Source organism: Crocodylus siamensis, chromosome 4 (assembly GCF_052110815.1).
Source record: "Crocodylus siamensis isolate JL-2025a chromosome 4, ASM5211081v1, whole genome shotgun sequence".
NCBI lineage: Eukaryota > Metazoa > Chordata > Crocodylia > Crocodylidae > Crocodylus > Crocodylus siamensis.
Window position 1 is genome coordinate 100,477,602 of NC_143398.1, and position 27,391 is coordinate 100,504,992.

The following is a 27,391-nucleotide window of genomic DNA, read 5'->3' on the forward strand; positions in this document are numbered from 1 at the left end:
AAAGACATAACTGCAGTTATGTGAAATGCCGCAGTGTTGCATACACTACATTCCATTGCTGCCTTGAGTCAATACATTTCATTGCTCTTGATCTTCTCACACCTTGGTACCATGATTATCATCACCTCAGTGAACACCAGCACCTCCTCGCTGGACCCATTCCAACTTCAGCTGTCAGATCTGACTGTCCTGTCCTTTTCATCACAGCCATCACCAGTTACTGTTTTCCCACTTGACCTCCCCTTAATAGCAGTTAAATATGCTAATGGTAGGGTCCAAAAAGAGCATGATTCCCAAACTAACAGACAAAAAACTGGATGCAAATTGGGCTATGAGATACCTCTTGTTGCCAGTGGGAGAAGTTCTCTCTGTGGGCTAAATCCTATCTCTTGACACAATGATAAGGTTAATGGTGACTGAAGCACTATAAAGGTGACAAAATGGAGCCCAAAAATGGGTCCTTGGGCTGCTTCCCTGACCTGCAGTTACAACATACATAGGGTCACAGATCTATTGCTAGAGCACGTTTTGAGTTTCAAAGGGAGATCTTTTGTTTAAATTGTAAAGAGATGGGAAAAAGATGCAAACTCAGCAGAAGCCAATTGTCTCGCTGGTGTTTAGATGCTGTGTCTCCTGTCTTGTTGCGTTCTGGATTTATGTTTCGAGTGATGGGTCAGGTAAGAAAAAATAAATAGCGGTGGTCTATTTACTGTTCGGTCCAGGTTGCCTCGCACCACTGCTGGAACTTAAAGCATGAACCTCTGCTGCCTGCACTAGATGATCCAACTCTGCAAACCACAACTTGCCCTCTAGGGTCCAGAGGTCCCAGTTTCATTCCCCATTACCAGCATCCCACCTGGAAGCACACTGTAATGTGACTCACAGCCTGAGTTCCCCTCCACTTGCATCCATTATTTCCATGTAAAACAACTTGAGCAGTTGGCTACCGCTAGGGAAATGAAGAGCCACAAGACAATTGGGTTGATGTTTAGACTGAAAAGTTTCACTGGAAGCTCTAACAAAGGTAGAGTTGCATACATCTCTGAAAACTCAGAAAAGGTGTACAGGCTCCCTGCATGCTGCGGAGCCCAGCACTGTCAGAGGGAAGGACAAGATAAAGAAGAAGTATGGCAATTGGTCTATGAGTCGTATGTGAATGTGTTGAATCTGCATGTGTGAATCTTAAGTTATTTTGTGTTGACTCGGTTAATGCAAATGCAGCATAGCTTTACTTTATTTACAATACAGTCTGTGCCTGCCAGTTGGCAGCACTCTTTCCCACACTTGTGGCTGGAGTCATTTATTTGTGAATGTCTTGAACAAACATAAGAGCCTGCACCTGCACTGAGCCACCAACTGAAATCCCATACTCTCAGAGTTGCAGATGCAGAGCACTGTCCTTGGGATGCAGTAGCAGTTAATAGGAAGTGTTTTTTATTGTTCCACTTTTCCCATATGCCAAACCTATTTTCCCTGCTGTGACTGAGTAAAAGAGTAGGCTGTGTATCAGGTGACACAGGGAGATCTCCCTGGATGCATCACTAATCATTTCAAGAATACTAGTTTAATCATTCATTATTCCGACTTGTTTGCCACCTCCTCATGGGTCTACATATGATTGGGGCATGTGTGCATGCTGTGTTCAGGGTATCTCTTGCCAACCTGGCACTGGGCCTCATTGATAGCAACAGCCGTAGCATTTCACAGAGTCCCTATCCAACTTGGAATGACATTCTTAGGCCCAAATCCAACTCCACCTTCAGATGCATGTGTGTGTGTGTGGCTAACTTTAGCTGCGTAAGTGGCATTTTAGTAATTGGAGCATTGAGAAAAAAGTATTTCCCTGAAAGAATGGAACAGTCTAGGAGTTGCTCACTCTGGAAGGAACAAAGACACTGTACTAGATCTCAAAATAATGTGAATTAGATTTGTTGTTTTCTTACAGATCAAGAGAGAAATCCATCAGCCCAGCTTACAGTGAAGTGTAAGATTAAGTGACTCTTAACATGAACAAAGATCGCTGTTTTGAAATCATTTTCTCCAATGCTTTGTTTCACTTGCTACATAAAAATTCTTATTTTAAGAAAGTTATTGTTTGTTTTATCACTAGTCACAAGCTCCTGAAGGGAGGAGAGGCTGAACCTGCATGGTAATTAAGTGGCTTGCATAGACTGGGTACGGTACCCAGATCCTGGGCTAAGAGCAGGACAACTGCAAATTTCTATCACAAGGTAGATAAGTGCATGAGGTCTTTCATTGTGTTGAAAGGGATCGAAAGAGTACACTAGGGCAGCTTGTTGGTAACCCTGACAGTACCTTTTTCTCCATTACTATTTGAAGCTGAATAGACGTGCTAGTCACATAACAATCTGCCTTAATTTCTTTTTGAGCAGAGAGGATAAAATGTGAAAGCCATTAAGAAAAGATAATCCATAAGCTCAAGGGTAGTTCTCAGGAGAAGCAAAGTTTAGAAAGAAATGGAAACGTCAGAGAAACTGTGGGATGTGGGCTTTTAAAGTCTGATCAAATACTTGGCAAATGCTGCCTTAGTGCTGACAGTAAATGAACACAATATTTGCAACAACTAGCTGTCAAGAAGAACACTGGAAAGCCAGCCACCCTTCCCGCAAACATGGATAGTCTAGCTTTTGTTTCCAAGTCTGGATTTAACCTCTTGTTTACAAGGACTCAAGTCAATTTATTTTACTGGTTCTATACTACTCACTCCTGTCCGCTGCAAAGGATTGAGACTAGATTAAAAGCCAAGGAAAGGGATGCTGACTTCCATCATTCGCTTGGCTGTCACTGTGAGCAGAAATGAAACACAGCATTGGCATATACAGAAACCTTCTCATTTACAGCTGAGGGGTGACCTTTCCTTTCATCCTTAGCAGCTTGGCAAAGTCTCCTAGAGTTTTGTGGTTTCTGAAATGTGTACATTCCAGATGGAAATGAAGTAAAACAAAAGGACAACAAACAGGAAAAAATCCTTAGAGGGGAAAAAAGAAAAGCCTGGTTCATGACTGGAAAAAATGCTATCTTACACATACATATACAAAAACAATCTAAACTAATGAAAATCAAATCTTATTCAAGGCTGAAAAGGCTCGATCTTAGCTCAGTTGTGCTCCTATTTGATTCACAGATACATCTGCAGAATACCCCAGACTAAAATAAAAATGTTAACTACTTACAGTTAAAACCCTGATTAATACCAGTACTACCACTATTACTATTACTAACAACAACAAACACACAGGTACGCAGCTTGATATGACAAATGGCCACGCATGGAACAACTTTCCCTCCTCGGAAAGGAAAATAAACTGGCCATCTCTTGATTCAAAACAAGTTAGAAGCTTTCCACACTGCAGAATATACATTTGAAGATACACCCTGACCCATACTTTATCCTTTTGTGCCGCCATAATGAAACAGCAGCAACAGGGCTGACAACTAACCATAAATTTACTGACTATTCATTAAAAAAAAAAAAAAAAAACCAAATCAAGCTAAAAATGGCTGTCAGTAAAGTCTATAAGAAAACTTTACCTGTCAGTGGGAACACCTACATGTGGCAGTTTAAGAAGCATTAGCCATTTTTAGGGTACATTAAAGACACGGGTATACAGGTATGTACCCTTAGGCTAGGGACAGAGATTACACAAACTGGTTTCAGTGATCAGAAACTGATTTAAACTTGTAACAAAATTGAAGTTCAGTGCACATAAACCAGTTTCAAAATGGCTGAAACTGTTTTAAGATGAACCTGGTTGAATGTAGTATCAGACTTAACTGATTTAGGTCAAACCAGTTTATGAAACTTTTTTCCCAGACTCCTTCCTGGTTCAAGTTAAATCAGAGTCCCCCAATATCCCAGCATGCTTTCCAGCCATGGGCTGGGCTGTGCCGTCTGCTCCAGAGAGCAGGACTGGCCCCACCCCTCTGCTCCCTAGCTGGAACAGCGAGGGCTGGCTCACTGCCCAACCCAAGAAAATCCCTGCTGAAGTCTAGGCACAGGGAAGGGGATTAAACTTCCCTTCCCATGAGTACAGAGCTGCTTTGCTAAAAACTTACTGCTGGCTGCAACTGTGGAGTACAAATCCCAGAGGCATCTGGAAGCAGGAAGAGGAAGTGATGAGCAACCCTGCAGAGTCCTGCTGCTGTGACTCTGGACTGCAAATTCCACAGACCTCAGGGGTAGCAGGAAGAGGAAGCAAACACACAGCCCATGCTAGCTACATGCCAGAGAGGTATGCTTTAGCACCTCCCAGCTTCTGGTTTGGGCTATTAGAGGCATGTGGCTGCATTTCCTGAATCAAAAGTAAATGTCTGTTCATTTGCTTATTGATTCAATCTTTGTAGCTTAGACTAACCTGCAAAGACTATATCAGTTCAGCCTTGGGCTTTTTGACTGTCTATACTTAGCCCTAATGTGCCTTAAAAATGGCCATTTTAGGCGAATTGTGCCTAAATTTGATACCTGCATAAAGCAGACTAGTTAGGGCACTGTAACCCATGTGTAGATGGTTTAAGGCACCTTAACGCTCTTGTCTATGTGACTGAGCAAGGCAAAGCCAAGCCCACAGTGCCCTGCGCTGCTGCTAGGTGCCACCAAAAAGAAGAGGCAGCAGGTGTTGTTATGCAAGGCACAGATGCTGGATCTGGAGCAGCAGTTCCAGCAGCAGCAGTCCCTGTCGGTGTGCCAACTGACTTGTAATTCAGTCAGCAGAGGGGCGAGAGGTATGAGGGCTCCTGTCAAACCACAAGGGAAAAGCGCCCCTCCACCCATGACTCCCTGCAGGGGAAGGGGCAGCACAGCGTAGGCAGCGCCTTTGCTAGCAATTCCCCTGTACCTCTCCCTCAGGTCAGGTTTGCTGGCTGGGCAATGCAGCCCTGTAGGGGCAGGGTGTCTCACTGCCCGCTCGAGATTCAGGTGCTCTTAGAAGCTCATGCTGGGGCTTCTGCCTAGGACAGCAAGTGGGCAGACTGCATCTGCCCCCAGTGCCCAGCATGGCTTTCCCTGTTCTAGCCACCTCTGTCCTGGGCAGGCATCCAGCCTCCCTGCTGGACACTGCCCATGGGAGAAGCAGCATGAGCTCCTGGGGGCTCTGCATGGCTCAGCCCAGGCAGGCTGCATGTAACACGGGTGGGGGCTTGGCTTTGAATCAAGCGTGCCAAAGAGAGGGCCAAACCCCTGCCCACATTATACCCAGCCTGCCTGAGCTGAGCTGCGCAGAACCCCCAGGAGCTCATGCCACCTCTCCTATGTGCAGTGTCCAGCAGGAAGGCCAGGCACTTGCCTGGGACAGAGGTGGATGAGCAGTCATCAAGTGTTTCCTCAATGTAGAATGGGTTTTCAGGGCAGGGCTCTATACCATCACATCCCAATCTTCCTGCCAAGAATTAGGGAGACAGTCCCCAATACAAAGGGATATAGCAAGAGCACCTTTTGCTCTAGCAACTCCTAGCCAACACGAAAGCCCCAGGTGACAATAAATAACAAGACAGGGTAACTTAGAGCAGCCCTGAAGCCCCGAAGCCCCAGAGAGCAGGAAAGTATTTAGAGGATGTACAAGTACTTGTGCTGATATTTTTGGGTCCAACACAAAAATGATCTACAATGGTTCTAAAAAATAAGAGCCAAGCCTTATTTTAGCTTCTCTCTGTCCTTTCCACTGCATGGGGAAGATCTTTTGTGGGTCACTGTTTTTGCTTGAACCCAAAGGTTCCTGGCTACATAGTCCTACTCCTCTGCTTGGGTTATACCAATTGCCAAATTTGATATAAGGAAGGAATCCTTCCCCGGGTCAGATCAGCACAGATCATGGCTTTTTTTTTTTTGGCCTGTTCTTGCTCCTGTAGTCTGGGGCTTGGTCCTTGTCTTAGGATCTTCTGAGGACCTGTATCAAATACTTCCCTGGTTCACAGTGGCAGGGTACTGGCAGAGTCCTTATCACTGCTGATCTTAGCTATAATATGTTACAGAGTTCTTGATGCCTAGAATTTTGTTCTTTGTAGCCATAGGTGAGGGTGTGGAGGGGTGATCTGGGAGATTTCTTCAGTTAATGGTGGCCTGTGAATGAAGGGGATTTGGTTTAATAATAGGAAATCCTTTCCAGTCCCATGTTCCTATGTATAATAAAAAATAACATAACTGCTTATATATTGTAAATAAAATATATAGTTCCATCTGGTGCTCTGGGACTACGTACAACTATTATTAAAAAACCCCCAATAATTCAAGGATCAAAGTACAAAGTAATAATACATTCACACAGATCCTGACAGTTCCTCAGAGGAAGTTCTCCCATTGACTCACCCATCTACTCAGCCCTCCCTGCCAGAAGTCAAAAAGCACTGGGAAAACAAACAGGACTTACAGCACCTAAAAGCCAACAGACTTAGCCTCTGACAATGGAGTAGGAAGCACATGCCGAAGTTGAGACCCCCCTCTCCCCCAACCTGAGTGAGAAGACTCTGTTCTTCACCCCCCTGGTTGTTAAACTGGGAAACATTAGGTCTAGCTTGAGACCCTCTATCACATGGGAAATGAAGCTATATCCTCACTGCAGTGTTAACCAGAATAACCAGTACGTATTCTTGTATTAGCAGTTGCTGATCAAAATCATACCCAAGATACTGGGCCTGAAATGGTGCTATACTCACCCACGTGCATCACCAGGTCTTTTGGAGGCCTGTCATCTCTAAGACAAACTATAACCTTGGGCTCCCACTAGGGCTGTGTGAAGCTTCGGGTGCTGATTCGATTTGAAGGAGATTTGGCCCAATTCAGTGGCCAAATCTCCAAATCCAAATTGAATCAGGGGATCAATAAGAAGGTCCGAGTCAATTCAGAAAAGATTCAGCCCCTGCCTACTGCAGCAGGAAGCTGGAGCTGGACTCGGAGCTGGTTAAGTAGAGGAGGGGGAGGGGAGCGACTGGAGGAGGGAGGAGGGGACCATGGGGGGATCCCTGCCAGCCCCAAGCCCCTGCCTGCTCTCCCAGGTCCCCTGACCCCTGCCCGCTCCCCCAGTCTCCGCATGGCTGCCACGCCTACCCCAGCTCCTGGTGCTTTAAAAAAAAAAGCCTGGGCTCACCAGGTGGTGCTGGCGGGGAGGCAATCCTCACCAACCCCCACTGCCACACACTGCATGGGGGGCTGTCATGAGCCCTCCTATGGCTGCCCTACCTGTCCCAGCTCTGGCCCTTAAGAAAAATAAAAATAACCCTCCCCTCCACAGAATCACCGGCTCCTTCAGTGGCCTTGGGGGGGCTTGTGGAAGAGCCCCCCCATGCAGCATGGGGCACTGGGGACAGTGGGTATCACCCCTTCCCCGCCCCCCCCGGGCAGGAACTGGTAAGGCCAGGGTTTTTGGTTTGTTTTTTTTTTCCTTAAAGGGCAGACAAGGCACCCATGGGGGCACTGGGGAAGCAGGAAGGCGTTCAGGGGGACTTGTGCATAGGCCCCCATGCAGTGTGGGGCAGCAGAGATCACCTACCCGCCTGACAGTACCTGGTGAGTCGGGGCTTTTTTTTCAAAGTCCCAGGAGCTGAGGTGGGCAGGGCAGCCATTGCTGGGAAAGCAGGCAGGGAATGGGCCTGGGCAATTCGGAGATTTGGCAGAATCGATTGAAGACAGTGATATGAATAATCGATTGAAACCACTGTCCCCTGAACTGGCCAAATCTGAATCTGAAGCGAATACTAGATGCTTCACACAGGCCTAGCTCCCACCTCTGATTGGCCCATTGTGACAGTTTCCACTATCCACTTGTTAAATAGAATTTCCCTACTTTCTCCCACATGGGGTGCTCCCTTTTGGAAGTATGAAATCATGGCACAGTAATTGCCCGTAATGTGCCGTGCACTGGGCACACAGGTAGATTTCACTGCTACTTTGCCGTAGCGGTGCACTAAAATGGGGACGTGCGCCACTATGGCAAAATAGCCGCTGATCACATGTAGGCTCACGTGATTGCTATGTTGCCATAGAGAGTCATACGGTGACATAGCATGTTGCTATGGCAACATAGGGCAATGTGTAGATGCGCCCATTGTCTCTTACACACAAGGGAAGCTCCCCATAAACATCCCCAAAGCTCTCATTACCCTCCTTCAAATCCCTTCTTGAAACTGTCCTTTGCCATGATACTGCTGAACCACATGTCAGCAGTTAGGTACCCTGAGATTACTGCCTGTGCTGCTGACCACTACTGTCTCTTGGGTTCCCTGGTTTCAGTTTTATCCTGGTTGAACAGCCAGTCACCAAGCCAGGCATGCAGATTCCTGCTAGCCAAGGTGAGAGCCAGAAAACCTCCTTTCTTGGTATCTGCATATTTTTAAAAACTACCTACACTGGGTAGCTCATATTAAAGTTAAGAGTATTAAGAAACTGTGGATAATCTTGTTCAATTAGAATGGTCTTTAAAGTAACTTTTCCTCCTCCAAGAAATAGTTTAAACGTCTTTCCCAGTTTCATGCAAGATCACTCTATGCTTTCACCATGGACGAAGAAGTTAGGTTTTTCAACTGGGAGTATTCTGACCTGATGTGGTGCAACAGACATGCTCCCTCCCTGTCGTAGACACATGCTGTTTATGGGAGTCATACACTTTGTAGCATCTGTAGATCAACCTGACTGCATATCAGGAGCTCCATGCAATCCACCATACTTTCCTCATCCCCTTGTGTGCCATCCTCCCATTTTCTTTGATTTGGGAGCTGTCTGCAGTCCTCCCAAATCCTCCATTATTCCTTTATTCCAGTGGCTTCTTGGGCCCCAGAGGCTTTCTCCTATGCCAAGGACTCGGTATGCTTCATTCTCCTATCCTTACCATTGCAGAGTCCCACCTTCTACTTCCTATGCCAGGAGTGCTTCGTGTTGTCATTCTCTCTCCATAAAACTATTCTTACTTATAGCAGGGTTGTTTCCTCCCATGCAAGAACCTCTGTACTCCCATTACTCCCTTTCCTTCCTCAACAGGATAATTCATTCCTCCCTATACCAGGGGCTCTGTGGGAATCCCATTATCTTACCATTATAATGCCTTGTGTTTCTTTGTGGGAGGTAAGTCAATCAGGGTATCCACAAGAGAGGGTAAGCAGAGATAAGGCATGCTGGAAGGTCTTAAAACCAATGCCAGCAACATGTTCTGTGATGTCTACAAGTGGGTCCCTATCTTGTTCCTTTGGGACTTCACTTCCAGTCTGAGCCTGATCACTATAACCGAATATCTGTGGAGCTTGTGACCCCACTCTTTACATTACAGGGCCCCACATTTGGAAAGCACTGTTTTACAAACACCTGCAGGGCTGCTAAACTAACGCCAGGGGCTCTGTGTGTCCTCAATCTTCCCAATTCCAGTTTTCTGATTTTCTTCAAAACAAATAGGGTTCTGCCTAGTGATCCTGAGAATTTCCCCCTAGAATTCTGGAAACAATCACATGCAGAGTCAGAAATTATCCATCCCATTCAAATAGAGAAAAGGGGACTTTTCATCAAGTTACCTTCAGGATATTAGTGAAGTCAGCCGGCCCTGACAATCTACACCCCAGGGTACTCAAGGAGCTGGCGATCATCATAGCCCAGCCTCTGGCACGGATCGTTGAAAACTTCTGGTGCTCTGGTGTGATGCCTGAAGACTGGAAGAAGGCCAATGTAGTGCCTATCTTCAAAAAAGGGAGGAAAGTGGATCCGCCTAACTATAGGCCCATCAGCCTGACTTCTATCCCAGGGAAGGTCTTAGAAAAGTTTATTAAAGAGGCAATCCTTAATGGACTAGCTGACACCAACATCCTAAGGGGTAGCCAGCATGGGTTTGCTGCAGACAGATCTTGCTTGACCAATCTCATTTCCTTCTATGACCAGGTGACCTATCACCTGGAAAAGGGAGAAGAGATTGATGTCATATATCTTGACTTCAGAAAAGCCTTCGATTTGGTATCCCATGATTACCTCTCAGTGAAACTGGCCAATTGTGGCCTTGGGCCCACCACAATCCACTGGCTGGGAAATTGGCTCTGTGGTAGGACCGAGAGGGTGGTAATTGATGGCAGTCACTCATCATGGTGTCCTGTGACCAGTGGGGTCCCCCAAGGCTCTGTCCTTGGACCCATATTGTTCAACATCTTCATTAATGATGTGGACATTAAAGTCAGAAGCGGACTGGCCAAGTTCACCGATGACACCAAACTTTGGGGCAAAGTATCCATGCCAGAAGATAGGTGGGTGATCCAGGCTGACATGGACAGGCTCAGCAAATGGGCGGACAAGAACCTGATGGTGTTTAACACCAAAAAATGCAAAGTTCTCCACCTTGGGAAGAAAAACCAGTAGCATCCTTATAGGCTCAGCAGTGCTATGCTAGCTAGCACTACAGAAGAAAGACTTGGGGGTCATCATTGACCACAAAAGGAACATGAGCCTTCAGTGTGATGCTGCGGCTAGTAAAGCAAGCAAAACGCTGGCTTGCATCCATAGATGCTTCTCAAGTAAATCCCGCAACGTCATTCTCCTGTTGTAGTCGGCCTTGGTGAGGCCGCAGCTGGAGTACTGCGTCCAGTTTTGAGCTCCACAATTCAAAAAGGATGTGGAGAAACTTGAGAGAGTCCAGAGAAGAGCCACACGCATGATCACACGTCAGGAAAACAGACCTTATGATGACAGGCTCAGAGTCACGGGGCTCTTTAGCTCAGAAAAGCGCAGGTTCGGGGTAATCTGATGGCCACCTATAAGTTTATCAGGGATGACCACCACTATCTGGGGGAACGTTTGTTCACCAGAGCGCCCCAAGGGATGACAAGGTCGAACAGTCATAAACTACTACAAGACCATTTCAGGCTGGACATAAGGAAGAATTTCTTTACTGTCCGAGCCCCCAAGGTCTGGAACAGTCTGCCATCGGAGGTGGTTCAGGCACCTACACTGAACACCTTCAAGAGTAAATTGGATGCTTATCTTGCTGGGATCCTATGACCCCAGCTGACTTCCTGCCCCTTGGGCGGGGGCTAGACTCAATGATCCTCCAGGGTCCCTTCCTGCCCTAATGTCTATGAAATCGATGAACTATATTGCTTCTGTGACTTACATAAAAGTCTGAACTTACAGATCATCAGTTACTCTGCATTAAGTGTCCAGGTGCACAATCTTATCCTATGGTAAATGCGAGATAGCTTTCCATGCTTTCACTGCCTTCATTTACCATGCAAGGGGTAAGTTGTCTTGCATTTGCCATGGGATAAGCATGTGCACATGGTAACATACTGAAGAGTAGCTAACATCACAAGTTGGGCCAATTACTACTCCTGATAACACATTTGCAGTGTGATAGGTGTACAGAGAAGTAAAGGGAGATGCCTCGACTCCCTGCTTGATGAGCCTTTCTGAACACTGTCAGTATACTCGAAGCACCTAATTCTGTTTTCAGATATCAGCACACAATTGTCATCGACTCCCATTGGATGGGGGACACTTTCAAGTTGCAGCCCTGAAGAATGATATGTCAGTATTTTTGGCAAACACGTATGACAACCATCTTGTCATCCTGGAATGCACCAAAGTAGGCCACTTGTACATCTGTACATGGATCCATCCACTTGGCTAAATATTTGAATTGGAGGCTACAGTATAAACAAGTAACATAAAAATTTCCCTTAATCAAAACCTTAACATACCTGCAGTCTCCCCATTTTGACATGGCATTAGAATTCACACAGCATTTGCTCCCAACACACACAATGTTTCAGTGGTGCTGAGAAAACTGTAAATAATTTATCCATACTGAAATCAAAGCTTTAGAATTTTGACAGGTATCATAACTCATCACACTGCTCAAAAAGTGTTTTGATTAATAACAAATAATTTATCTTCCAGGCAGCTAAATCCTCTCCTACAGATCTAGTTCTGTTTCATTTTTCCCTCCTGCTGGATGTTGGGGGAGGAAAGGTAGGATAGAGGCCTTAACCTATGTAATGCTGACGGTATCATCTTTGTTTTTACCTCCTCCCTCCCAATGGCTCATATCACCTTTCAGCTTCCAAACTGACCAGCGGGGGGTCCATGTAGGACAAAAAAAAGCCCTCCTTCCTACCACTAAAAGAAAGCACAATCATCAGTACTTCTATGCTCTAGTTCAGGGGTGGCAAACACATCTGGCCCTGTGGGCCAAATCAGTGGGTTGGGACCAGTCTATGGACTAGATCAAGCTTGTCCAACATACAGCTCGTGGGCCTCCATGCAGCCCACCAAGGCATTCTCTGTGGCCCACTGTGCTGCGATAGGAAACCCCTTCTCCCTCCCCCAGCCCCTCAGTGGCTTCCTAATGGCTGCTGAAGGGCTGGGGAAGGGACAAATTTCCCACATGCACTGAGTTAGCACGGCGCGGCCCAGCTGGGTCCCTTGCGAGCTGGACCCCTCCCCGGCTGGGGGTTGTGCTGGCTGCGCCTGCTGAGCAGCCCCACCTGCCCAGCCGCCCCAAGGAGCTGGTGCCTGCCGGGGGGGCCACAGCCAGTGCCACAGGCTTGGGGCAGGCGCAGGACAGAGCCTTCACATGAGAACTTTGCCACTGGGGGGCGGAGGAACGGCTCCACTCGCAGGCCTGGGACACGCCAGCCACTGGCGGGGAGGATGCATGTCCGGGAGCAGCCGTGCTCCTGCCCCCGCCTCCCCACCCCGACACGAGCCCGTGCCTGTGCCCTGTGCTGCTGGAGTGGCCCCGCACAGGAAGGCGAGCAGTGGCTGCTGGCACTGCCAGACTGCACCTGCCTCCTCACCCGCCCGCTTCAAGCCAGCCCCGCTGCCCTGCCCCACAGCAAGGCAGTGCCTACTCCCCCGGCCAGTCTCCCCCCCAGGCGCTGCAGCTCTCTGGGCCTCATGTGCTGCTGGGGACGGGAGGCGATGGGGGCACACGTGGCCACCGGGACAGCGAGGTAGGCAGTGGTGGAGCGGAGGGTGCCTTTCCCACACATCCCAGGGAGGCTGCGGCCAGGAGGACAAGGAGGAGCCTGCACTGGGGTTCCCGCATGTGGCAGCAGCTCTCCCCACCCCACTCCGTGCCCAGCTGAGCCACGAGTCTCTCTCTCGCGCCCCCTCGGATGCCCTGAGGAGCCCCCACTCCCTCCTCCCTCCCCTCCCGCCTGCACCTTGCAAGGCAGTGAGCGGCAGAGGCTGCAAAGCGCCATGCAGGTGTCTCCCGCTGAGACACATCCCTCCACCTTTGATTAGTTTCCACTCTGGCTGATATCTTTTCCACATTTGATCTGTTGACTTGCATTATGCTTCTTTCATTATGTGACCATGTTTATTTTAGTCAAGTGTTTGGTATTATTTCATTGTTGCTTTTATATTGTTTTTATTTTGGATTTTAAACCACATTTCCAGGCCCATTTCATTGTCACTTCCTGCAACTTCATTGGTGTCAAAGGTCACGTGACATCACTTCCTGATATGATACCACTTCCTGTAAGGTCTTTGACTATGGCTCACCAGCCCACTGGGTGATAAAGTTTGTGACCTGGCCCCACATTCAAAAAGGTTGGATACCCCTGGGCTAGATGAATGATGCAAGGTTGGCCCTGCAACCAGACTAAGCCCTCAGACACTCTCCATGCTGCATCCAGTGTACATAGCGTCCACTCCAGCTGGTCTGGGACTGCACCGCATGCAGCACTGTGTGGGGCCCATGCAGGGTGGGTGTTGCATGTGGTGTCTGCTCCAGCCAGTCAGGAACCTGGCAGGAAGAAGCCCGGCATCCTGGATTCTTGGCTGCAGCCCTGGGAAGAAGCCATGGTTCCAGGCTTCTTCCCACAGTTCTGCTCAAGCTCCAGCACCACTACTTTTGCCCAGGCACTTGGCAGCCAAGTGGGTGAGAGCTATGCTGCTGCAGCCCCAGAAGCACCACAGCTTGTTTTCACAGCAGCATCCAAGTGCCTGAGTGAAAGCCACTGTGCCGGAGCCCCAGGTGCACTACAGGAACAAGCTTGGCACCACAGCTTCTACCCATGGTGGCAGACAGGCACCCATGTGAGAGCAGTGGTGTTTCTTCCCCAAAAGCACCATGGGAATAAGCCCAGTACGGTGGGTGCTTGGCTGCCACTCCAGGAATGCACCACATCACAGCTACAGAGTCAGGGCAAAGCCTGTGGGCTGAGTGTCTCTGCTCTGCAGACTGGATCTGGCCCACAGGCCATATGTTTGACACCCCTGCTCTAGCATGCTTTCAGTAAAAAATACACAAAACACTGGTTTTGTTTTACCCAAAAATGAGAAAATACTTTAGACTATCTTGTACTTACTAAGTTCGGCAATGCTTCCCACACGTGTAGCAAGCAAGGACTGCTCGATGGTCCTTAACTCCGACTGGCTAAAAATCTGGACTTCACCTGGCTTATTTGACCTTTGTTGATCTTTGTGAAGATTCAGGCTTTCTGGCAGGCACAGAACACCTAATGTTAATAAAAGAGAGAACAAAAGAAAAGTTTGTTGTAATTTTAGTCACCATAACTATTTTGCTACCACAATCCAATCTCTATGGATGTTTAAATACATATTTGGAGCACACAGAGCTCAGAGGGTACTGGTATCTTTTTTTTTTTTTTTTAAGAGGTAAAACTAATGCCTATAATAACCGGTATTTCAGGCAAAGCAGATTGAAAAAAATGTCCCCCATTAACTTTTCAGAATAACCTCAAGTCTCTCACATTACTATTGTCCATTCTGGAAATAATTCTTACAAGAAAGACCTACAGGGATGAAGTCAGTTGGATTCCAGAGAACTTAATAAGGCTCTGCAGAAGTTACACAACAACCATCTGAATTTAATAGAAAATCACATCCTTGCAACAAGAGCTTTGATAGAGTACTCCAACATCTCTACAGAAAAGCTTCTCCTTCTGTATTCCATTTTATAGGACTTTTCATAAGAGAAACTCCATTTCTAATTGTCAGAATAATAGGCACTGTCAAGATGCTGGCAGTGACATCTAAGAGCTTACTGCATTTTTCTGAAAGTGTAACTCCTGACAGTTGAACTGTCAAGGCTTCAAACTTTACCCTAATAGCAATATGTATCACACTCTACTGGGTCAAGTTCACATTTGAGGTAAGCAGATGCAGAGTCACTGATGTCAGTGCAAAGTCATTGAAGTTGCACTTGCAAATGGCATGTTTAAATTTGGCTCTCCATCTAACTGAATAATTTGAAAGCCAACAATTGGCTTTGGTACCTCTGAAAGAAAAGGTAGATTCTGAAAAATATGAACAAACAACAAAACCAAATATTCTTACAAAACACAGCAGCTTCCCCCACACTATCTTACCTGGGTACCCACCAGTTTTCTTGAGGACACTTACATAATTCAGTTTCTCGACTCATTAGATAGTTTGTCTCTTTCCACTGTGCATGAGAATAATCTCAACAAATGTCAAGTGTGCTTGAGCTATTTGCACAATGGCTACTATGCACCAGTTCCAAAAAAACCACCAAAAAGCCATCCAAGAAGAATAATCCCAGCACACTGTTGATTTGAGTGGGATTTGAGCTAATGGCCTAGTGTGCAAAAAATATTCTTAAACCCCCCCTTTCTATCTGCTCCATGCTCTCCGTTTATCCCTGGACAGAACTAATTTTTTTTTTCCAAAAGGAGCTCTAAAGATGTAAAAAGTATACCTCTGTACAATATTATTTTAATAAGCACCTACTTGAACACACAGAGACACACAAGAAAGATGCTACAGAATAAAAAAAAGGCCCAGTTTTCATTAAACTGGCATACCACCCCATCAACAATAAAAGGACTGAAAATAACTTGCTGAGTCATATTTCTAACACTAAACACCATGCAGGATATTTCCATATGTCGCTCTCCCCTGTCCCGTCTTGGCTGTTTCTGAATGCCTCTGTTGAAGGTGCTTACCTCCCCTCCATTGGTCATCTATTCAAATTTTAATTTTTTAGGAGGGGATACCAGAATGGCACCTAGCCAGCCAATGTATAATCCTGGGAATGGCACTGGTTATTTTTTCATTGTCACTGCACACTAGGCTCATGCTTATGTGACATTCTATATCTCTTCTTTATCCCACCTCCTCTATTGCTTACAATAGGGGACTGTAACATAATGATGACAATGATGTCAGTATCAGCACTGTGGCAGATGTCCTATGGATGGATTTGAATTCCTTTCCCCAGAGTTCACCATCCAAAGACACAGCATGCAAATACAACAAGGGGGAGGAAATAAGAAGCCAGAAAAGCAGTGCAACTCAACTGTAAAGTATTACATGTGTCTTGTTAGTTCCATCATATGGTGTTGGCATTGGCAATGTGTTGGGGGTGCACGAGCACCCCCTGAGATTGGCAGTGCACCCCCTGTGAAAAGTGCTTGCAACACTGCCAGCAGTGCCTGTGGGTGGTTGCCGCTTGCCACCCCCACCCTCACTGCCAACACCGCTGGCGGCATCTGTGGGTGGTCCCCAATCGCCACTGCCGATACTACTGGTGGCATCTACAGGTGGTGGATGACCGCTGGCCGGCGCTTGACACCCCCCTCCCTGACACCACTGTGGCTGCCTGCTAGAGCTCCCCGCTCCCCGCCGCCACATCCCTGCCACTGCTGCCTGTGGGTGGCCCTGTGCCCTGCCTAGCCTCCCGGGGCACGCGGCATTCATGGGTCTTGGAATCTTAGAAAACGCGATGTTAGTTTAAAAAGCCCAAAGTAGTGAAGACATGGGCCAAGAGAAGAAACCGATCTTCTTGAAGTGGTTAGAGGGGTCCAGGGTCAAATCACACTAGGGTATGAGCCCACAAATATAGAGATGCAAACCACTTACCTCCAGGTAAAGGGTTGGGAATTTATTAGGTGCTGGCTGCTTCATGGTAATTGCCCTTGTGCCCACTTCTACCCCACAGTGAGTCAAAGCTAGCCTTTCTTACTCCTCCTTCACTGAAGTCTAAGTAGCTCTAAGTGAGCTTTGAATTACCATGGAGTAAGTATATATGCCTGGGCAGTTACCATGGTACTGTTAATGTGCAGTAAACTTTAACCTGTGGTAAGTTGCTTGTGTGCCTAAACCTGTGGTCCTCCTTTGTGGAGGAATGGGAACAGCACAACATTTCCTTGAACTGCACTGGATTCTAGGCAAGGGCTTTAAACTAGCAAGAATGAGGCAAGGCCACAATAAAGAAGTACCTGGCTCCAGGGAAGCCAATGACAGAACAAAAGTTAGTTGCAAAGGGTCATGGGTTCTTTCATAATGTCCATAATTGGGCTGACCCTAGCGGGTGCAGGACCCAGGACAAATCAGTCTGTGTAGGGCCCTCTTAACACTGTGCAGGGTCTGTGAGACCCTACAAAGGCACGGCACAGCCTGGGGTCTCCCCCATGCCCAGGGGGAGGCGGTCTCTGCATTTCTTCTGCAGCACGGGGTGCAGTTGCCAACAGCAGGCGGGCCCCACGGAAGGGGCCATGGCCACTCCACCTTGCTCCGTGGGGCCCCCCAAAGCACGAGGTCTGGGGCATTTGCCCCAATTTGCTGTACCCTAGGATTGGCCCTGTCCATAATGACAAGTAAGACATACTAAAAGTAAAAGTTACAGTAAGGAAAGAAATAGGACAGAGTTCCAAACTGGAACTCAGGAAGCACATTCAAAGTTGACAATAAAAGTAAAGTGACTGACTAAGAGGCAGGAGATGCTCCAAGGGAGAAACAAAATGAGGGAGTACACTAGTAAAATTGGAAAGAAAGTTTCTGTCTACACAAGCTTTATAACAGGATTTAAATACAGTTCAAACTCAGTTCCAGAAACCGTGTTAAAACAATACCTCCTCTGCCACTGAGACTCAAAAACCAATATTCCTATTGTCGTTTGTTTAGAAGTGGTGATACAAGCCTGGCTCTATTCCTAACCCTAAGACCCTGGCACCAATCCCAACGTTGTCACAACCACAGTGAAACCATATTCATGAGTGGAATGTCAAAGTAGAAGACGACTTGTTAAGAAGAGAGGGGTAGTTAACTGTGAGTCTGAGAGTAGGCAGAAGACAAGGATTTTAGCATTTTATAGACTAATTTGTTCCAAGAGAAATGAGCTTTCATAAGCTACAGAGAAGCAATCCAAAGGAGTAAGACACTCAAAGCAACAGTAGGGAAAAGAGAAAATGAAGAACACAGAGGTAAGGCAGGCAGAAAACAAAATGAAACAACACATTATAAAAAGACCTTTGAAAATACTTTTGTGATTCTTCAGGGGTTGACTTAAATACCTAGTGTATGAATCAATATTTACATTTTGTAGATGCACAAGGTTTTGGGAGTACTGCTCCTGATTTTTAAAATGCATAATTTTCTGTGCATTTTAATAGTTTTCTCTCAAGTGAATCCTTAAGTAAAATTTACTCTATAATCTTAATTGATGTAAATCGAATTGTAAAGGCAAATTTTGAAAAGAAGATCTGAATAACACAGATATCAAAAAGCTCTAGTACTTAAGGATAGTATATTTTCAAAATAGTAACTAGCATGTCAACAATTCTTGTGGCATCTTCATAAATGTGTCATACTGAATAAGTAATGGTTTCATAGTTGGTAGGGTCAGAAGGGACCTAAGCAGATCATCAAGTCCAACCCCCTGCCCTGGGCAGGAAACAATGCTGGGGTCAAACGACCCCGGCTAGGTGATTATCTAGCCTCCTTTTGAAGACCCCCAGGGTAGGAGCAAGCACCACTTCACTTGGAAGTCAGTTCCAGATCCTAGCCAGCCTGACTGTGAAGTAGCGCCGCCTGATGTCTAGCCTGAACCTACTCTCAGTCAACTTATGGCCGTTATTCCTTGTTATTCCCGGTAGTGCTCAGAGGAACAGGGACTCTCCCACTGCATGCTGGTTCCCCTTCACAAGTTTACAGACAGCCACCAGATCCTCTCTCAGTCTTCTCTTGTGGAGGCTGAATAGGTTCAGGTCCCACAGCCTCTCCTCATAAGGCCTGCCGTGCTGCCCCCTGATCATGCGAGTGACCCTCCTTTGGACCCTCTCCATGCTGTCCACAGCCCTCCTCAAGTGCGGTGCCCAGAACTGGACACAGTACTCCAACTGCGGCCTGATCAATGTCACATACAGGGAGGGGGAGGATCACCTCCTTGGACCTGCTCGTGATACATCTGTGGATGCATGACAAGATGCAGTTAGCCTTCCTGACCACATCCTCACATTGGCAGCCCATGTTCATCCTGGAATCAATAGTGACTCCAAGATCCTTTTCTGCCTCTGCACCGATGAGAAGGGTGTTCCCCAGCCTGCAGGCATGCCGCTGGCTCTTCCCCCCCAGGTGCAGTTCCCTGCACCCGTCAGCACTGAATCCCATCCCGTTCTCACCCGCCCACTCCCGCAACCTGTCCAAATCCAGTTGCAGCCTGCCCCTCTCCTCTAGCGTGTCCACCCCTCCCCACATCTCAGTGTCATCTGCGAATGTGAACAAGGTGCCTATCACATCACAGGCCTCCAGACATTCCAAAAGGAAAATTAATATCATATAGATTACTTTTTCTAGCAGAAACATGCATTACATAAGTTTAGATGGAGGATAAAATATTAATTTTAAACAAGATATACATTTTAAAGCAATCTGGTCTTTTTTGCATATTAGACATACATGAGATTATTTCTGAGCAATTAAAGTATTGGAAAACAGGGATTCCATTCTCAACCCTGTCTGACTGGCTTTTGTCACCTTCAGCAGATACTTAGTTTTTCTCTTCCTCAGTTCTCCTTCACAGTCCTTGGATTAACTAACTGAGTTCATTAATGTATGGAAAACATTTTGAGATCCTTGGATGAAAAGTGCTATAAAGGTGCAACATTTACTACTGTTGGAAAACTTAGCTAATTATAGGATATGTAGTGCCAGAAGGTTTTACTTTGGTTTAAATTTAGTCAAGACATGCAATAGCTAAACACTTGATATTTATTTATCCCACAAGTTTAGAAACTGTAATTGACCACAGCGGGTGACCAGTGGAGTGATGGAAGATTGTTAGCTTTATTGCTTAACATAATCCAGTATATATGCTTAAATAAACACTTATAATTTTATTGGGTTAAATCTGATTTTCACCAGAGTACTGGAAAGCAATTCTATTACTTTGGTACAGTGACTTTGCCAACTTTTAAATTTCAAGTGTCTTTTCCAGAAGCCGATCTGTGGCTGCCTACAAACTCATCGGGCGGGGGGTGAGGGGGGAGAAAGCAATAGGGGCACTCTGATTACCAGAGTGCCCCTCAGGGTTACCAGGAAAAATGGCCACAGACTAAAGGAGAACAGATTTAGATTGGACATAAGGAAGAAATTCTTTATGGTGAGGGTGCCAAAATCTGGAATGGGCTTCCAAGGGAGGTGGTGCTTTCCCCTACCCTGGAGGTGTTCAAGTGGAGATTAGCCAGGCATCTGGCTGGGGTTACCTGACCCCAGTGCTCTTTCCTGCCTGGAGCAAGGGGTCGGACCCGATGATTTATTAGGTCTCTTCCGACTCTAGAAATCTATGAATCTATGAAGGAGGAGGGAAAAAAAGCAGCTGATTTTTTTTCTTTCTGTATATTGGTTACATGCTCAACTCTTTTCAAAGGAGACTTTATGGAGGGAGAAACTGCTCCTTGGATGAACAGGAATATTCCAAAATGAAGCCAGAAAAATTAAAACTTCAGAGAAGTTATACATTAATGGAAATATATGAGCAATGTTAAGTGGGTATAGCTACCCCGGCTGCCTATAGCTCTTACTGTAATACTCTACTGATTAGTTTACTTTCTGCTTTAATTAAGATTTCAATCATAATGTTTTTTACCTGAAAAATATGTAGGAATCTTGAGTTACCAATAGCCTGAGTAGACAAGAGACTTTTTTAGTCTCTTGACTTCCTGCTGGTATTGCCTGTCATGTGAATCAAAGCTTTCTGTAAAGTGTCTCTGTACACTAAGTGTTGTTTCTGTCTTCTTTCTTGTGTGTCACTGTTAAAGCCCTTTCTTTCTTCACTGTTACTCAGCCCTATATGCTTCTTTGCTTATGATTTTCTCTCTCTTTGTGCCTTCCATTTACTGAAGGGGAAATCAGGAAGCCAGTTGTTGCACAACAGTATCAGATCAAGACTCAGTGATACACATCTGTCTGCACTGTGTGGTTCTGGTGATAGAAAACAGCTGTATGTTGAATTCATGACTACTATGAATTGCTGGATCAGTGAGAAACAGACAGAGCATAGCAGCAAATCAGGCCTCTTATCTCTTTCTATGTGCCATGTCTAACCCAGATTGCAAGATCCTTAGAGGAGGGATCCTTCTTTAATATGTCTGTAAAGAACATATATCTACCCTGCCTTCTGTAAAAAAAAAAGGGAAGCTATGGTGCAATATAGTTAATAAGTAATAATAGTCTGCTTTCATATGCTGCTGTTCTCACTTTCCTCTAACCCACAGGCTGCCCTGTGGCTAAGTAATTGAAGAAAAGTACAAAAAAAAAATACACTGTTAAAATTCAACAGGATGATCAGAAAACGCATTGGGCCAAAACCCATGAAACCTCCAGGTCCCTGGGGAAATAGGGAGGGAGGGAGTGAAGTAATATATGTATAATTGATGCCCTCTGCTTTTCCCTGTACGTTAGCTTACGTCTCTGCTGATGTACAGATCAGCGTTCAGCCTTTCAAGGAGTCAAAAATGTATTGCTTAGATTTAAATGGCTGACTTACAAGTTTCTTTAAAAATTACATCATTTTAAACTTATTTATAACTAATAGCAGCCAGCATTTGGAATTCATGTGAAACTTTTCTTAGGGCACTATTATGTGGTAACTTTACTGGTGTTTTCCAACATAGACTTTCCCACTGGGTTGCTGCTGCATAAATTTACAGTATAAGGTATATCTGGCACAGTCCCCTCCAATCTTTTCCTGGAGATGACTGCTTAGTCTCAGTGGTAAGACATAAGAGTGTGTGTGTCAGCTGGACTCTTCATATCCAGAATAAACATGGGAGTCATACAGCTGTCCTCCGAACTCTTCAGTATCTCCTCAATAAACAGTCCAAAGATTCAGAGAGCCAGCAGCAATTCCAGCCCCAAACACAAGAGCTGCCTACCAGGTCAGCTTCCAGTGCAATCGTGAGTCTCTGAAGTGTGGGTCCAAGGTTGCACAAAGTGATAAGACCCAGGCCTCGCAGAGGACAACTCTTAGGACCTGGATATGCAACTCATATACACTGTTTCTGTGTTTTAATAAAATTTGTACCAGTGCCCACAGTAAACAGATAAGCATCTATTCTGGGGTAGCTGAAGGCAGTTGGCAACTGTTACTTAGCCTCACCAATCAGAGGCAGGGAAGAAGATAACAGCTTGCTTGCCTTGGGATGACTGCTACCCCAGTAGCAGTGGGCATGCATGGTGGGCAATGGGCATACATTTACACTGCTGTAATTTTACCCCTGATTTTTCAGGTACAGTGCTAAAAGTTGTATGTTCATGATTTTTTTACAATGCAGGAATCTAAGACTAGAAAGGGGCTTTGAGGCCAACAAGTCCAGTCCTCAGTGTAAAAGATGATTACACAGATATAAACATGTATGATCGTAGGAAAGTAGGGTTGGAAGGAACCTCACAAGGACATCTAGTCTAGCCTCCTGATCAAGGCAGGATCACCCCTGACTAAACTACCCCAGCCAAGTGTCTGTCCAACATCCTCTTGAAAATTTCTAAGGATAGTGATTCCACAACTTTCCTAGGCAGCTTCTTCCAGTGCTTGACTATCCTCAGTCAGATGCCTCCTAATTTCCAACTTAAATTTCCTGTGCTGCAGCTTCATTCTCTTTGTAATTGCCCTCCAAGTATTTGAAGATGGTTATCAAATTCCTCCTCAGTCTTTTCTTCTCTAGATTTACATAATCCTAGCTCTTTCCAGCTGTCTTCATAATTTGCCACACAGGTCTTGAATCATTTTGTCACTCTGCAGTGGACTCTTTCCTATCTGTCCATACCCTTCTTGAAGTGTGTCCAACACTGGACATGGTATTCCAAGTGAAGCCTCACCAGTACTGAACAGAGTGGAATAATCGCTTTCCTTGATTTGCAAATGACACTCCTGTTAATACAACCTAGTGAGTGCATCTACACATATGCTTTACTGTGGAGTGGACTAATTAGATCCACTCCCTTGCTGCCAAATTTCTGGATATGTGGGGAACCCCATAGGTCAGATGTCAAAGGGCCATGAACCAGACTTGGCCCATGGGCTGGGGGTTGAGCACCTCTGATCCACTGTAATCTCTAAGTTCTTCTCTGCAGTACTGCAGCCTAGCCAGTCATTCCCCAGGCTATATTTGTACATGCAATTATTCTGTCCCACATGCAGGATATTGCACTTGTCCTCACTGAATCTCATCTGGTTGACCGTGGACCATTTTTCCAGTCTATCCACGTCATTCTGAATCTCACCTCGACCTCCAAAGTGTCTGCAACTCCACCCAACTTGGTGTCATCCAGACATTTGCTAAGAGTGGCGTTGATCCCATCATTCAAATCATTAATGAGGCTCTTGAACAATACCAGACCCAGGACAGACCCCTGGGAAACACCATTTGATACCTCTTCCCAACTAGATGTTGGACATTTATGATTAATCGTTGAGCATGATGATTCAACAAGTTATGTATCAACCTTACTGTACTTTCATCTAGCCTGTATTTCTTCACCTTGTTAATGAGAATGTCATGGAAGACAGTGGCAAAAGCCTTGCTCAAGTCAAGGTACATCACATCCACTGTTTTCCCTCCATCCACAGAGCTTATCACCTTATTCAGAAAAGGAGATCAGGGTAGTCAGGCATGATTTGTTCTTGGTGAATCCATGCCAGCTGTTCCTGATCACTGTTCTCATCTAGGTGCTTCATAAGAGTTTCCTTGAGGACCTGCTCCATGATCTTTCCAGATATCAAGCACATATGTAGCATGTTCAAGTCATTAGTCCTCCATTGTTCAGCTACTGGGTCTACAAAACAATCTCTAGATCCTTCTATTTACAGGTCTTCTCCATAGAACTCAGCTTTTAGATGGTGGGCACATAGAGTGTTGTGAATAAAAATCCATGACATGGCCTCAAAGACCCTATTATGTACACCCACTATGTGCCACAGTCCCTTCCTCTAGATTTCTCTGGGTCTTCCTCAGTATTCTACTCTGCTCTCAGACACAGACACAGAAATTTCAGGAAAAATCCATACCTTTTTCCCCCTCTTTATCTGTTTATATCACCTCTATATATGCATATTAAAGCAACTGCTGAAGATGCTATGCAGGAAGTATGAGTATTAAGCCGGCATAGCCAGAAAATTCTCACCTAATTTCTAAAATGTTGGCAGCTACCCGCCCTTCTCCCCTCCCCCTCCCCCCTCCCAGCATGAGCAGCTATACTTCATTTCTCCTTTAATACATGAACCTGGTAACTGCAAAGGACCCTATTCCACCCTCTGAACTTTATTCTTCATCAGCCTGTGTCTATGCAGGCATCTATAATAAGGTTGCTGGTTGTAGCCGTGTTCGTCTATGAACATAGGCAGACAAGGTTCTTTGGGTAGATGTGATCATCTTTTATTAGGCCAACAAATAGTTGGAAAAATTGTTCACTGTAAGCTTTCAGGCACAAACGGCCTTCTTAAGGCATAGGGAAAGTCTGTTGGTATTTGTGTGCTTGCCTAGATAGAACAGAAGCCAAAATGCAAAATGGAGGTCAGGTAAGGCTTCTACAATATGCAGAGTAAAACCAAAGTGGATGCAAAATAGCATCAAACTACACTAGAGGCTTTTTTCACACACTGCACTGGTGTAAATAACTACGCAAGATGAAAGGAAACAAAGAATGAAGGCCATTATTTAAAAAAAAGTCAGCAGAGCTATATGGGCAAGGCTTATAATAGGATCATAATAGTAATTCTTTCAAAAATCATCATGTTAGTTATGGATAAGACGTAAAGTTTTATAAATCTAAAAGTGCATCTTAATCTATTTCAGAAAGGCAAAAAGGCAGTGTCAGCCTTGCCATGATCTTGAACCTGTCATCCTACACATGGGTGGATCTGGGCTTTTGAAAAGTGGGGTGCAGATGGTATGGTGCATCATCACATATAACAACACATACTTTTCTCCAGTTAAACAGAAACTAGAAGCTTTAGTAATATGATAGGGGTCTAGCACTATATTATTCATTTTAAGATCAAAGCAAAAAGAAATATAAATTTATTGGACTGTACATTAATTTGCTAACTATATGTTAAGTTTAAAACATACAACAAACTAGGAAAAAATTGTCAAAAGATAGAGTTTTCATAAAACAAAATCTAGCCCTCTTGAGTGTCTTGACAGTGCCTCCAGTACCTGGTCAGTCACTTCTATGCCTACGTTAATATTATCATACCTGAGCTAAGGTTTTTAGCTGGAGCTAGAAACAGTCTGCAGGGCTGCGAAACAGAAGAGAGACATTACCAAGAATGGCCAACAGACAACAAAATCGCGGAAGAAAGGGCAATTGGAATAGTCGAACATCAAAACCGCTAAAAAGAATAGGGGATCATTAACACATGTGGAATGGAGAGAGAATAGCAGGAATCAAATAGATTAAAATGAACCATGAAGTCAACTGGCTCCAGCACTACTACTTGAATAGAAATATTGCTGCCACCACTAGGCAGTTGGTTTTAAAGTTTGGGTGAAGCAAGAATCAAAGGGGGATGGGTCACAACTGTACCTCCCTTGGATCCACTCCAACCCTACATATTGCAAATCTGAAGCTTACAACATAAAGTTTCACCTCCTTGTGCTATTAAATCTCTACACTTCAGTTGTACATACATGTATCAGGAGCAAGAATTTGATTAAACCAATGGTTATCAACCTTAGACTCAGAGCACACTTTGGAAAACACCAGCTCTTAGCTTTCACTCATTTCTTGACTACACAAAAATAGAGCAATTCTTCTGTTGCAAAAACCAGATAGACCACAACAGGTCAGAATGCTTTTGGCACTGTGGTTTCCTATTTGAAATCTGTGGGTTTATCCTGTGAATCATGCATGGGTGTGGCATCCTGGCTGAGAGTCATTACATTGAGTTTTTAGTTCATTACATCACTAGACCATGAAAGAAACCCCATTAAAATGGTTGTTCAAGTATTGTGTGATTAAGTGTATTGAACAGACCAAAGCAAACAGGGAAGGGTAAGAAACGGCTATGTTTGTGGCTCTATATAAGAAGTTACATTTTGTATTTTTCTACTTTTCTCTTTATCTTCCCCTCCCTTCCTCTGTCTCTTTAGTATTCTCTTGCCATATTCAGCAGCAACACAACACTCCACTGCAACTGACTTTCTGCTAATGCCACATTGTCTGGAGCTTAAAAGGAACAGGCAAGCCGATCAAAGTTATCTGTCTGGGAACATCTAATACGAATTTTGGGGCTTAAAACCACAATACCTCTTTTGATTAAAAATATTTTTGAGATCATACAATATCTTTTGCACATCTTAGTTAGCTTTCCTTTCTTGGGGATTGAGGCTTGCTTTTCTCCTTAGACTTGATTTAACATTTTGTTATTGGTTTTTGTTTGCTTAATGGTTCATTTTCACACAAGCCAATTATTCAAAGTATTTTGGACAACCCTCCCTTACCTGGGAAATTTAAATATCTGTGGAAAATAGTTCTCACTCCCTTAACAAGGAATAGTCAGGTTCTAAAAGACTCTTTAAAAATTAAGGGCACAGGAAAAGTTCCAGATGAAGATCTCAGGAAACTGAGCTCTACAGTATCTATTCACTGAACAGCTACCAGAAGTGGAAAGTAGCAGTCACAAACTCTACAGTGAGCCTCAACCCTGACCCATGGGCAGCAAATTCAGGAGTGGGAGGTAATCAAGTCATTGCATTCAGTGGATCTTTGACCCATATGAGGGAATTTTTAACATCCAACAGGAGCTGACCAACTTTCCTGTAATGGAGGTCCCAGTTGAAGCCAGATTGCACAACAGTCCTCTGCAATCTGTAGAAGCCACCAAAAACTCCTCTGAATAAGGACATTTTAAGCTACTGCTCAGTAGTTAACTAATGCATAACCAAATTGTACAGAAGTGTGCAATTAATCCTTAAAAATATAAACTGCAAAATAAAGAAATGAAGAGTAGAGCCTGTAAATATTACTAAATTTAGATTAGATCATAATTTTAGCAGATTGGATCCTGAAGTTTTAAAGGTTTTTTCATGATACATCATTGAAGGTGAAAATCCTGACCATACTTAAATCAAATACAGAATTCCCATTTCACCAAAATCCTTTTTTGAAAAGCTTCTTCTAACTAACAGTTGTAACGAT

At 45.0% G+C, this 27,391-nt stretch overlaps 1 protein-coding gene across 2 annotated transcripts in view; it reads right to left on the reverse strand.

Annotated features, from left to right (window-relative positions):
* ABTB3 (ankyrin repeat and BTB domain containing 3) overlaps positions 1 to 27,391 on the reverse strand; it is a 298,152-nt gene that overhangs the window by 110,538 nt on the left and 160,223 nt on the right. For both annotated transcript variants that reach the window (XM_090043151.1, XM_090043150.1), the window contains exon 2: positions 14,296 to 14,445. In XM_090043151.1, coding sequence (XP_089899277.1) covers positions 14,296 to 14,445 — 150 coding nt within the window. The remainder of the gene's footprint in view (positions 1 to 14,295; positions 14,446 to 27,391) is intronic.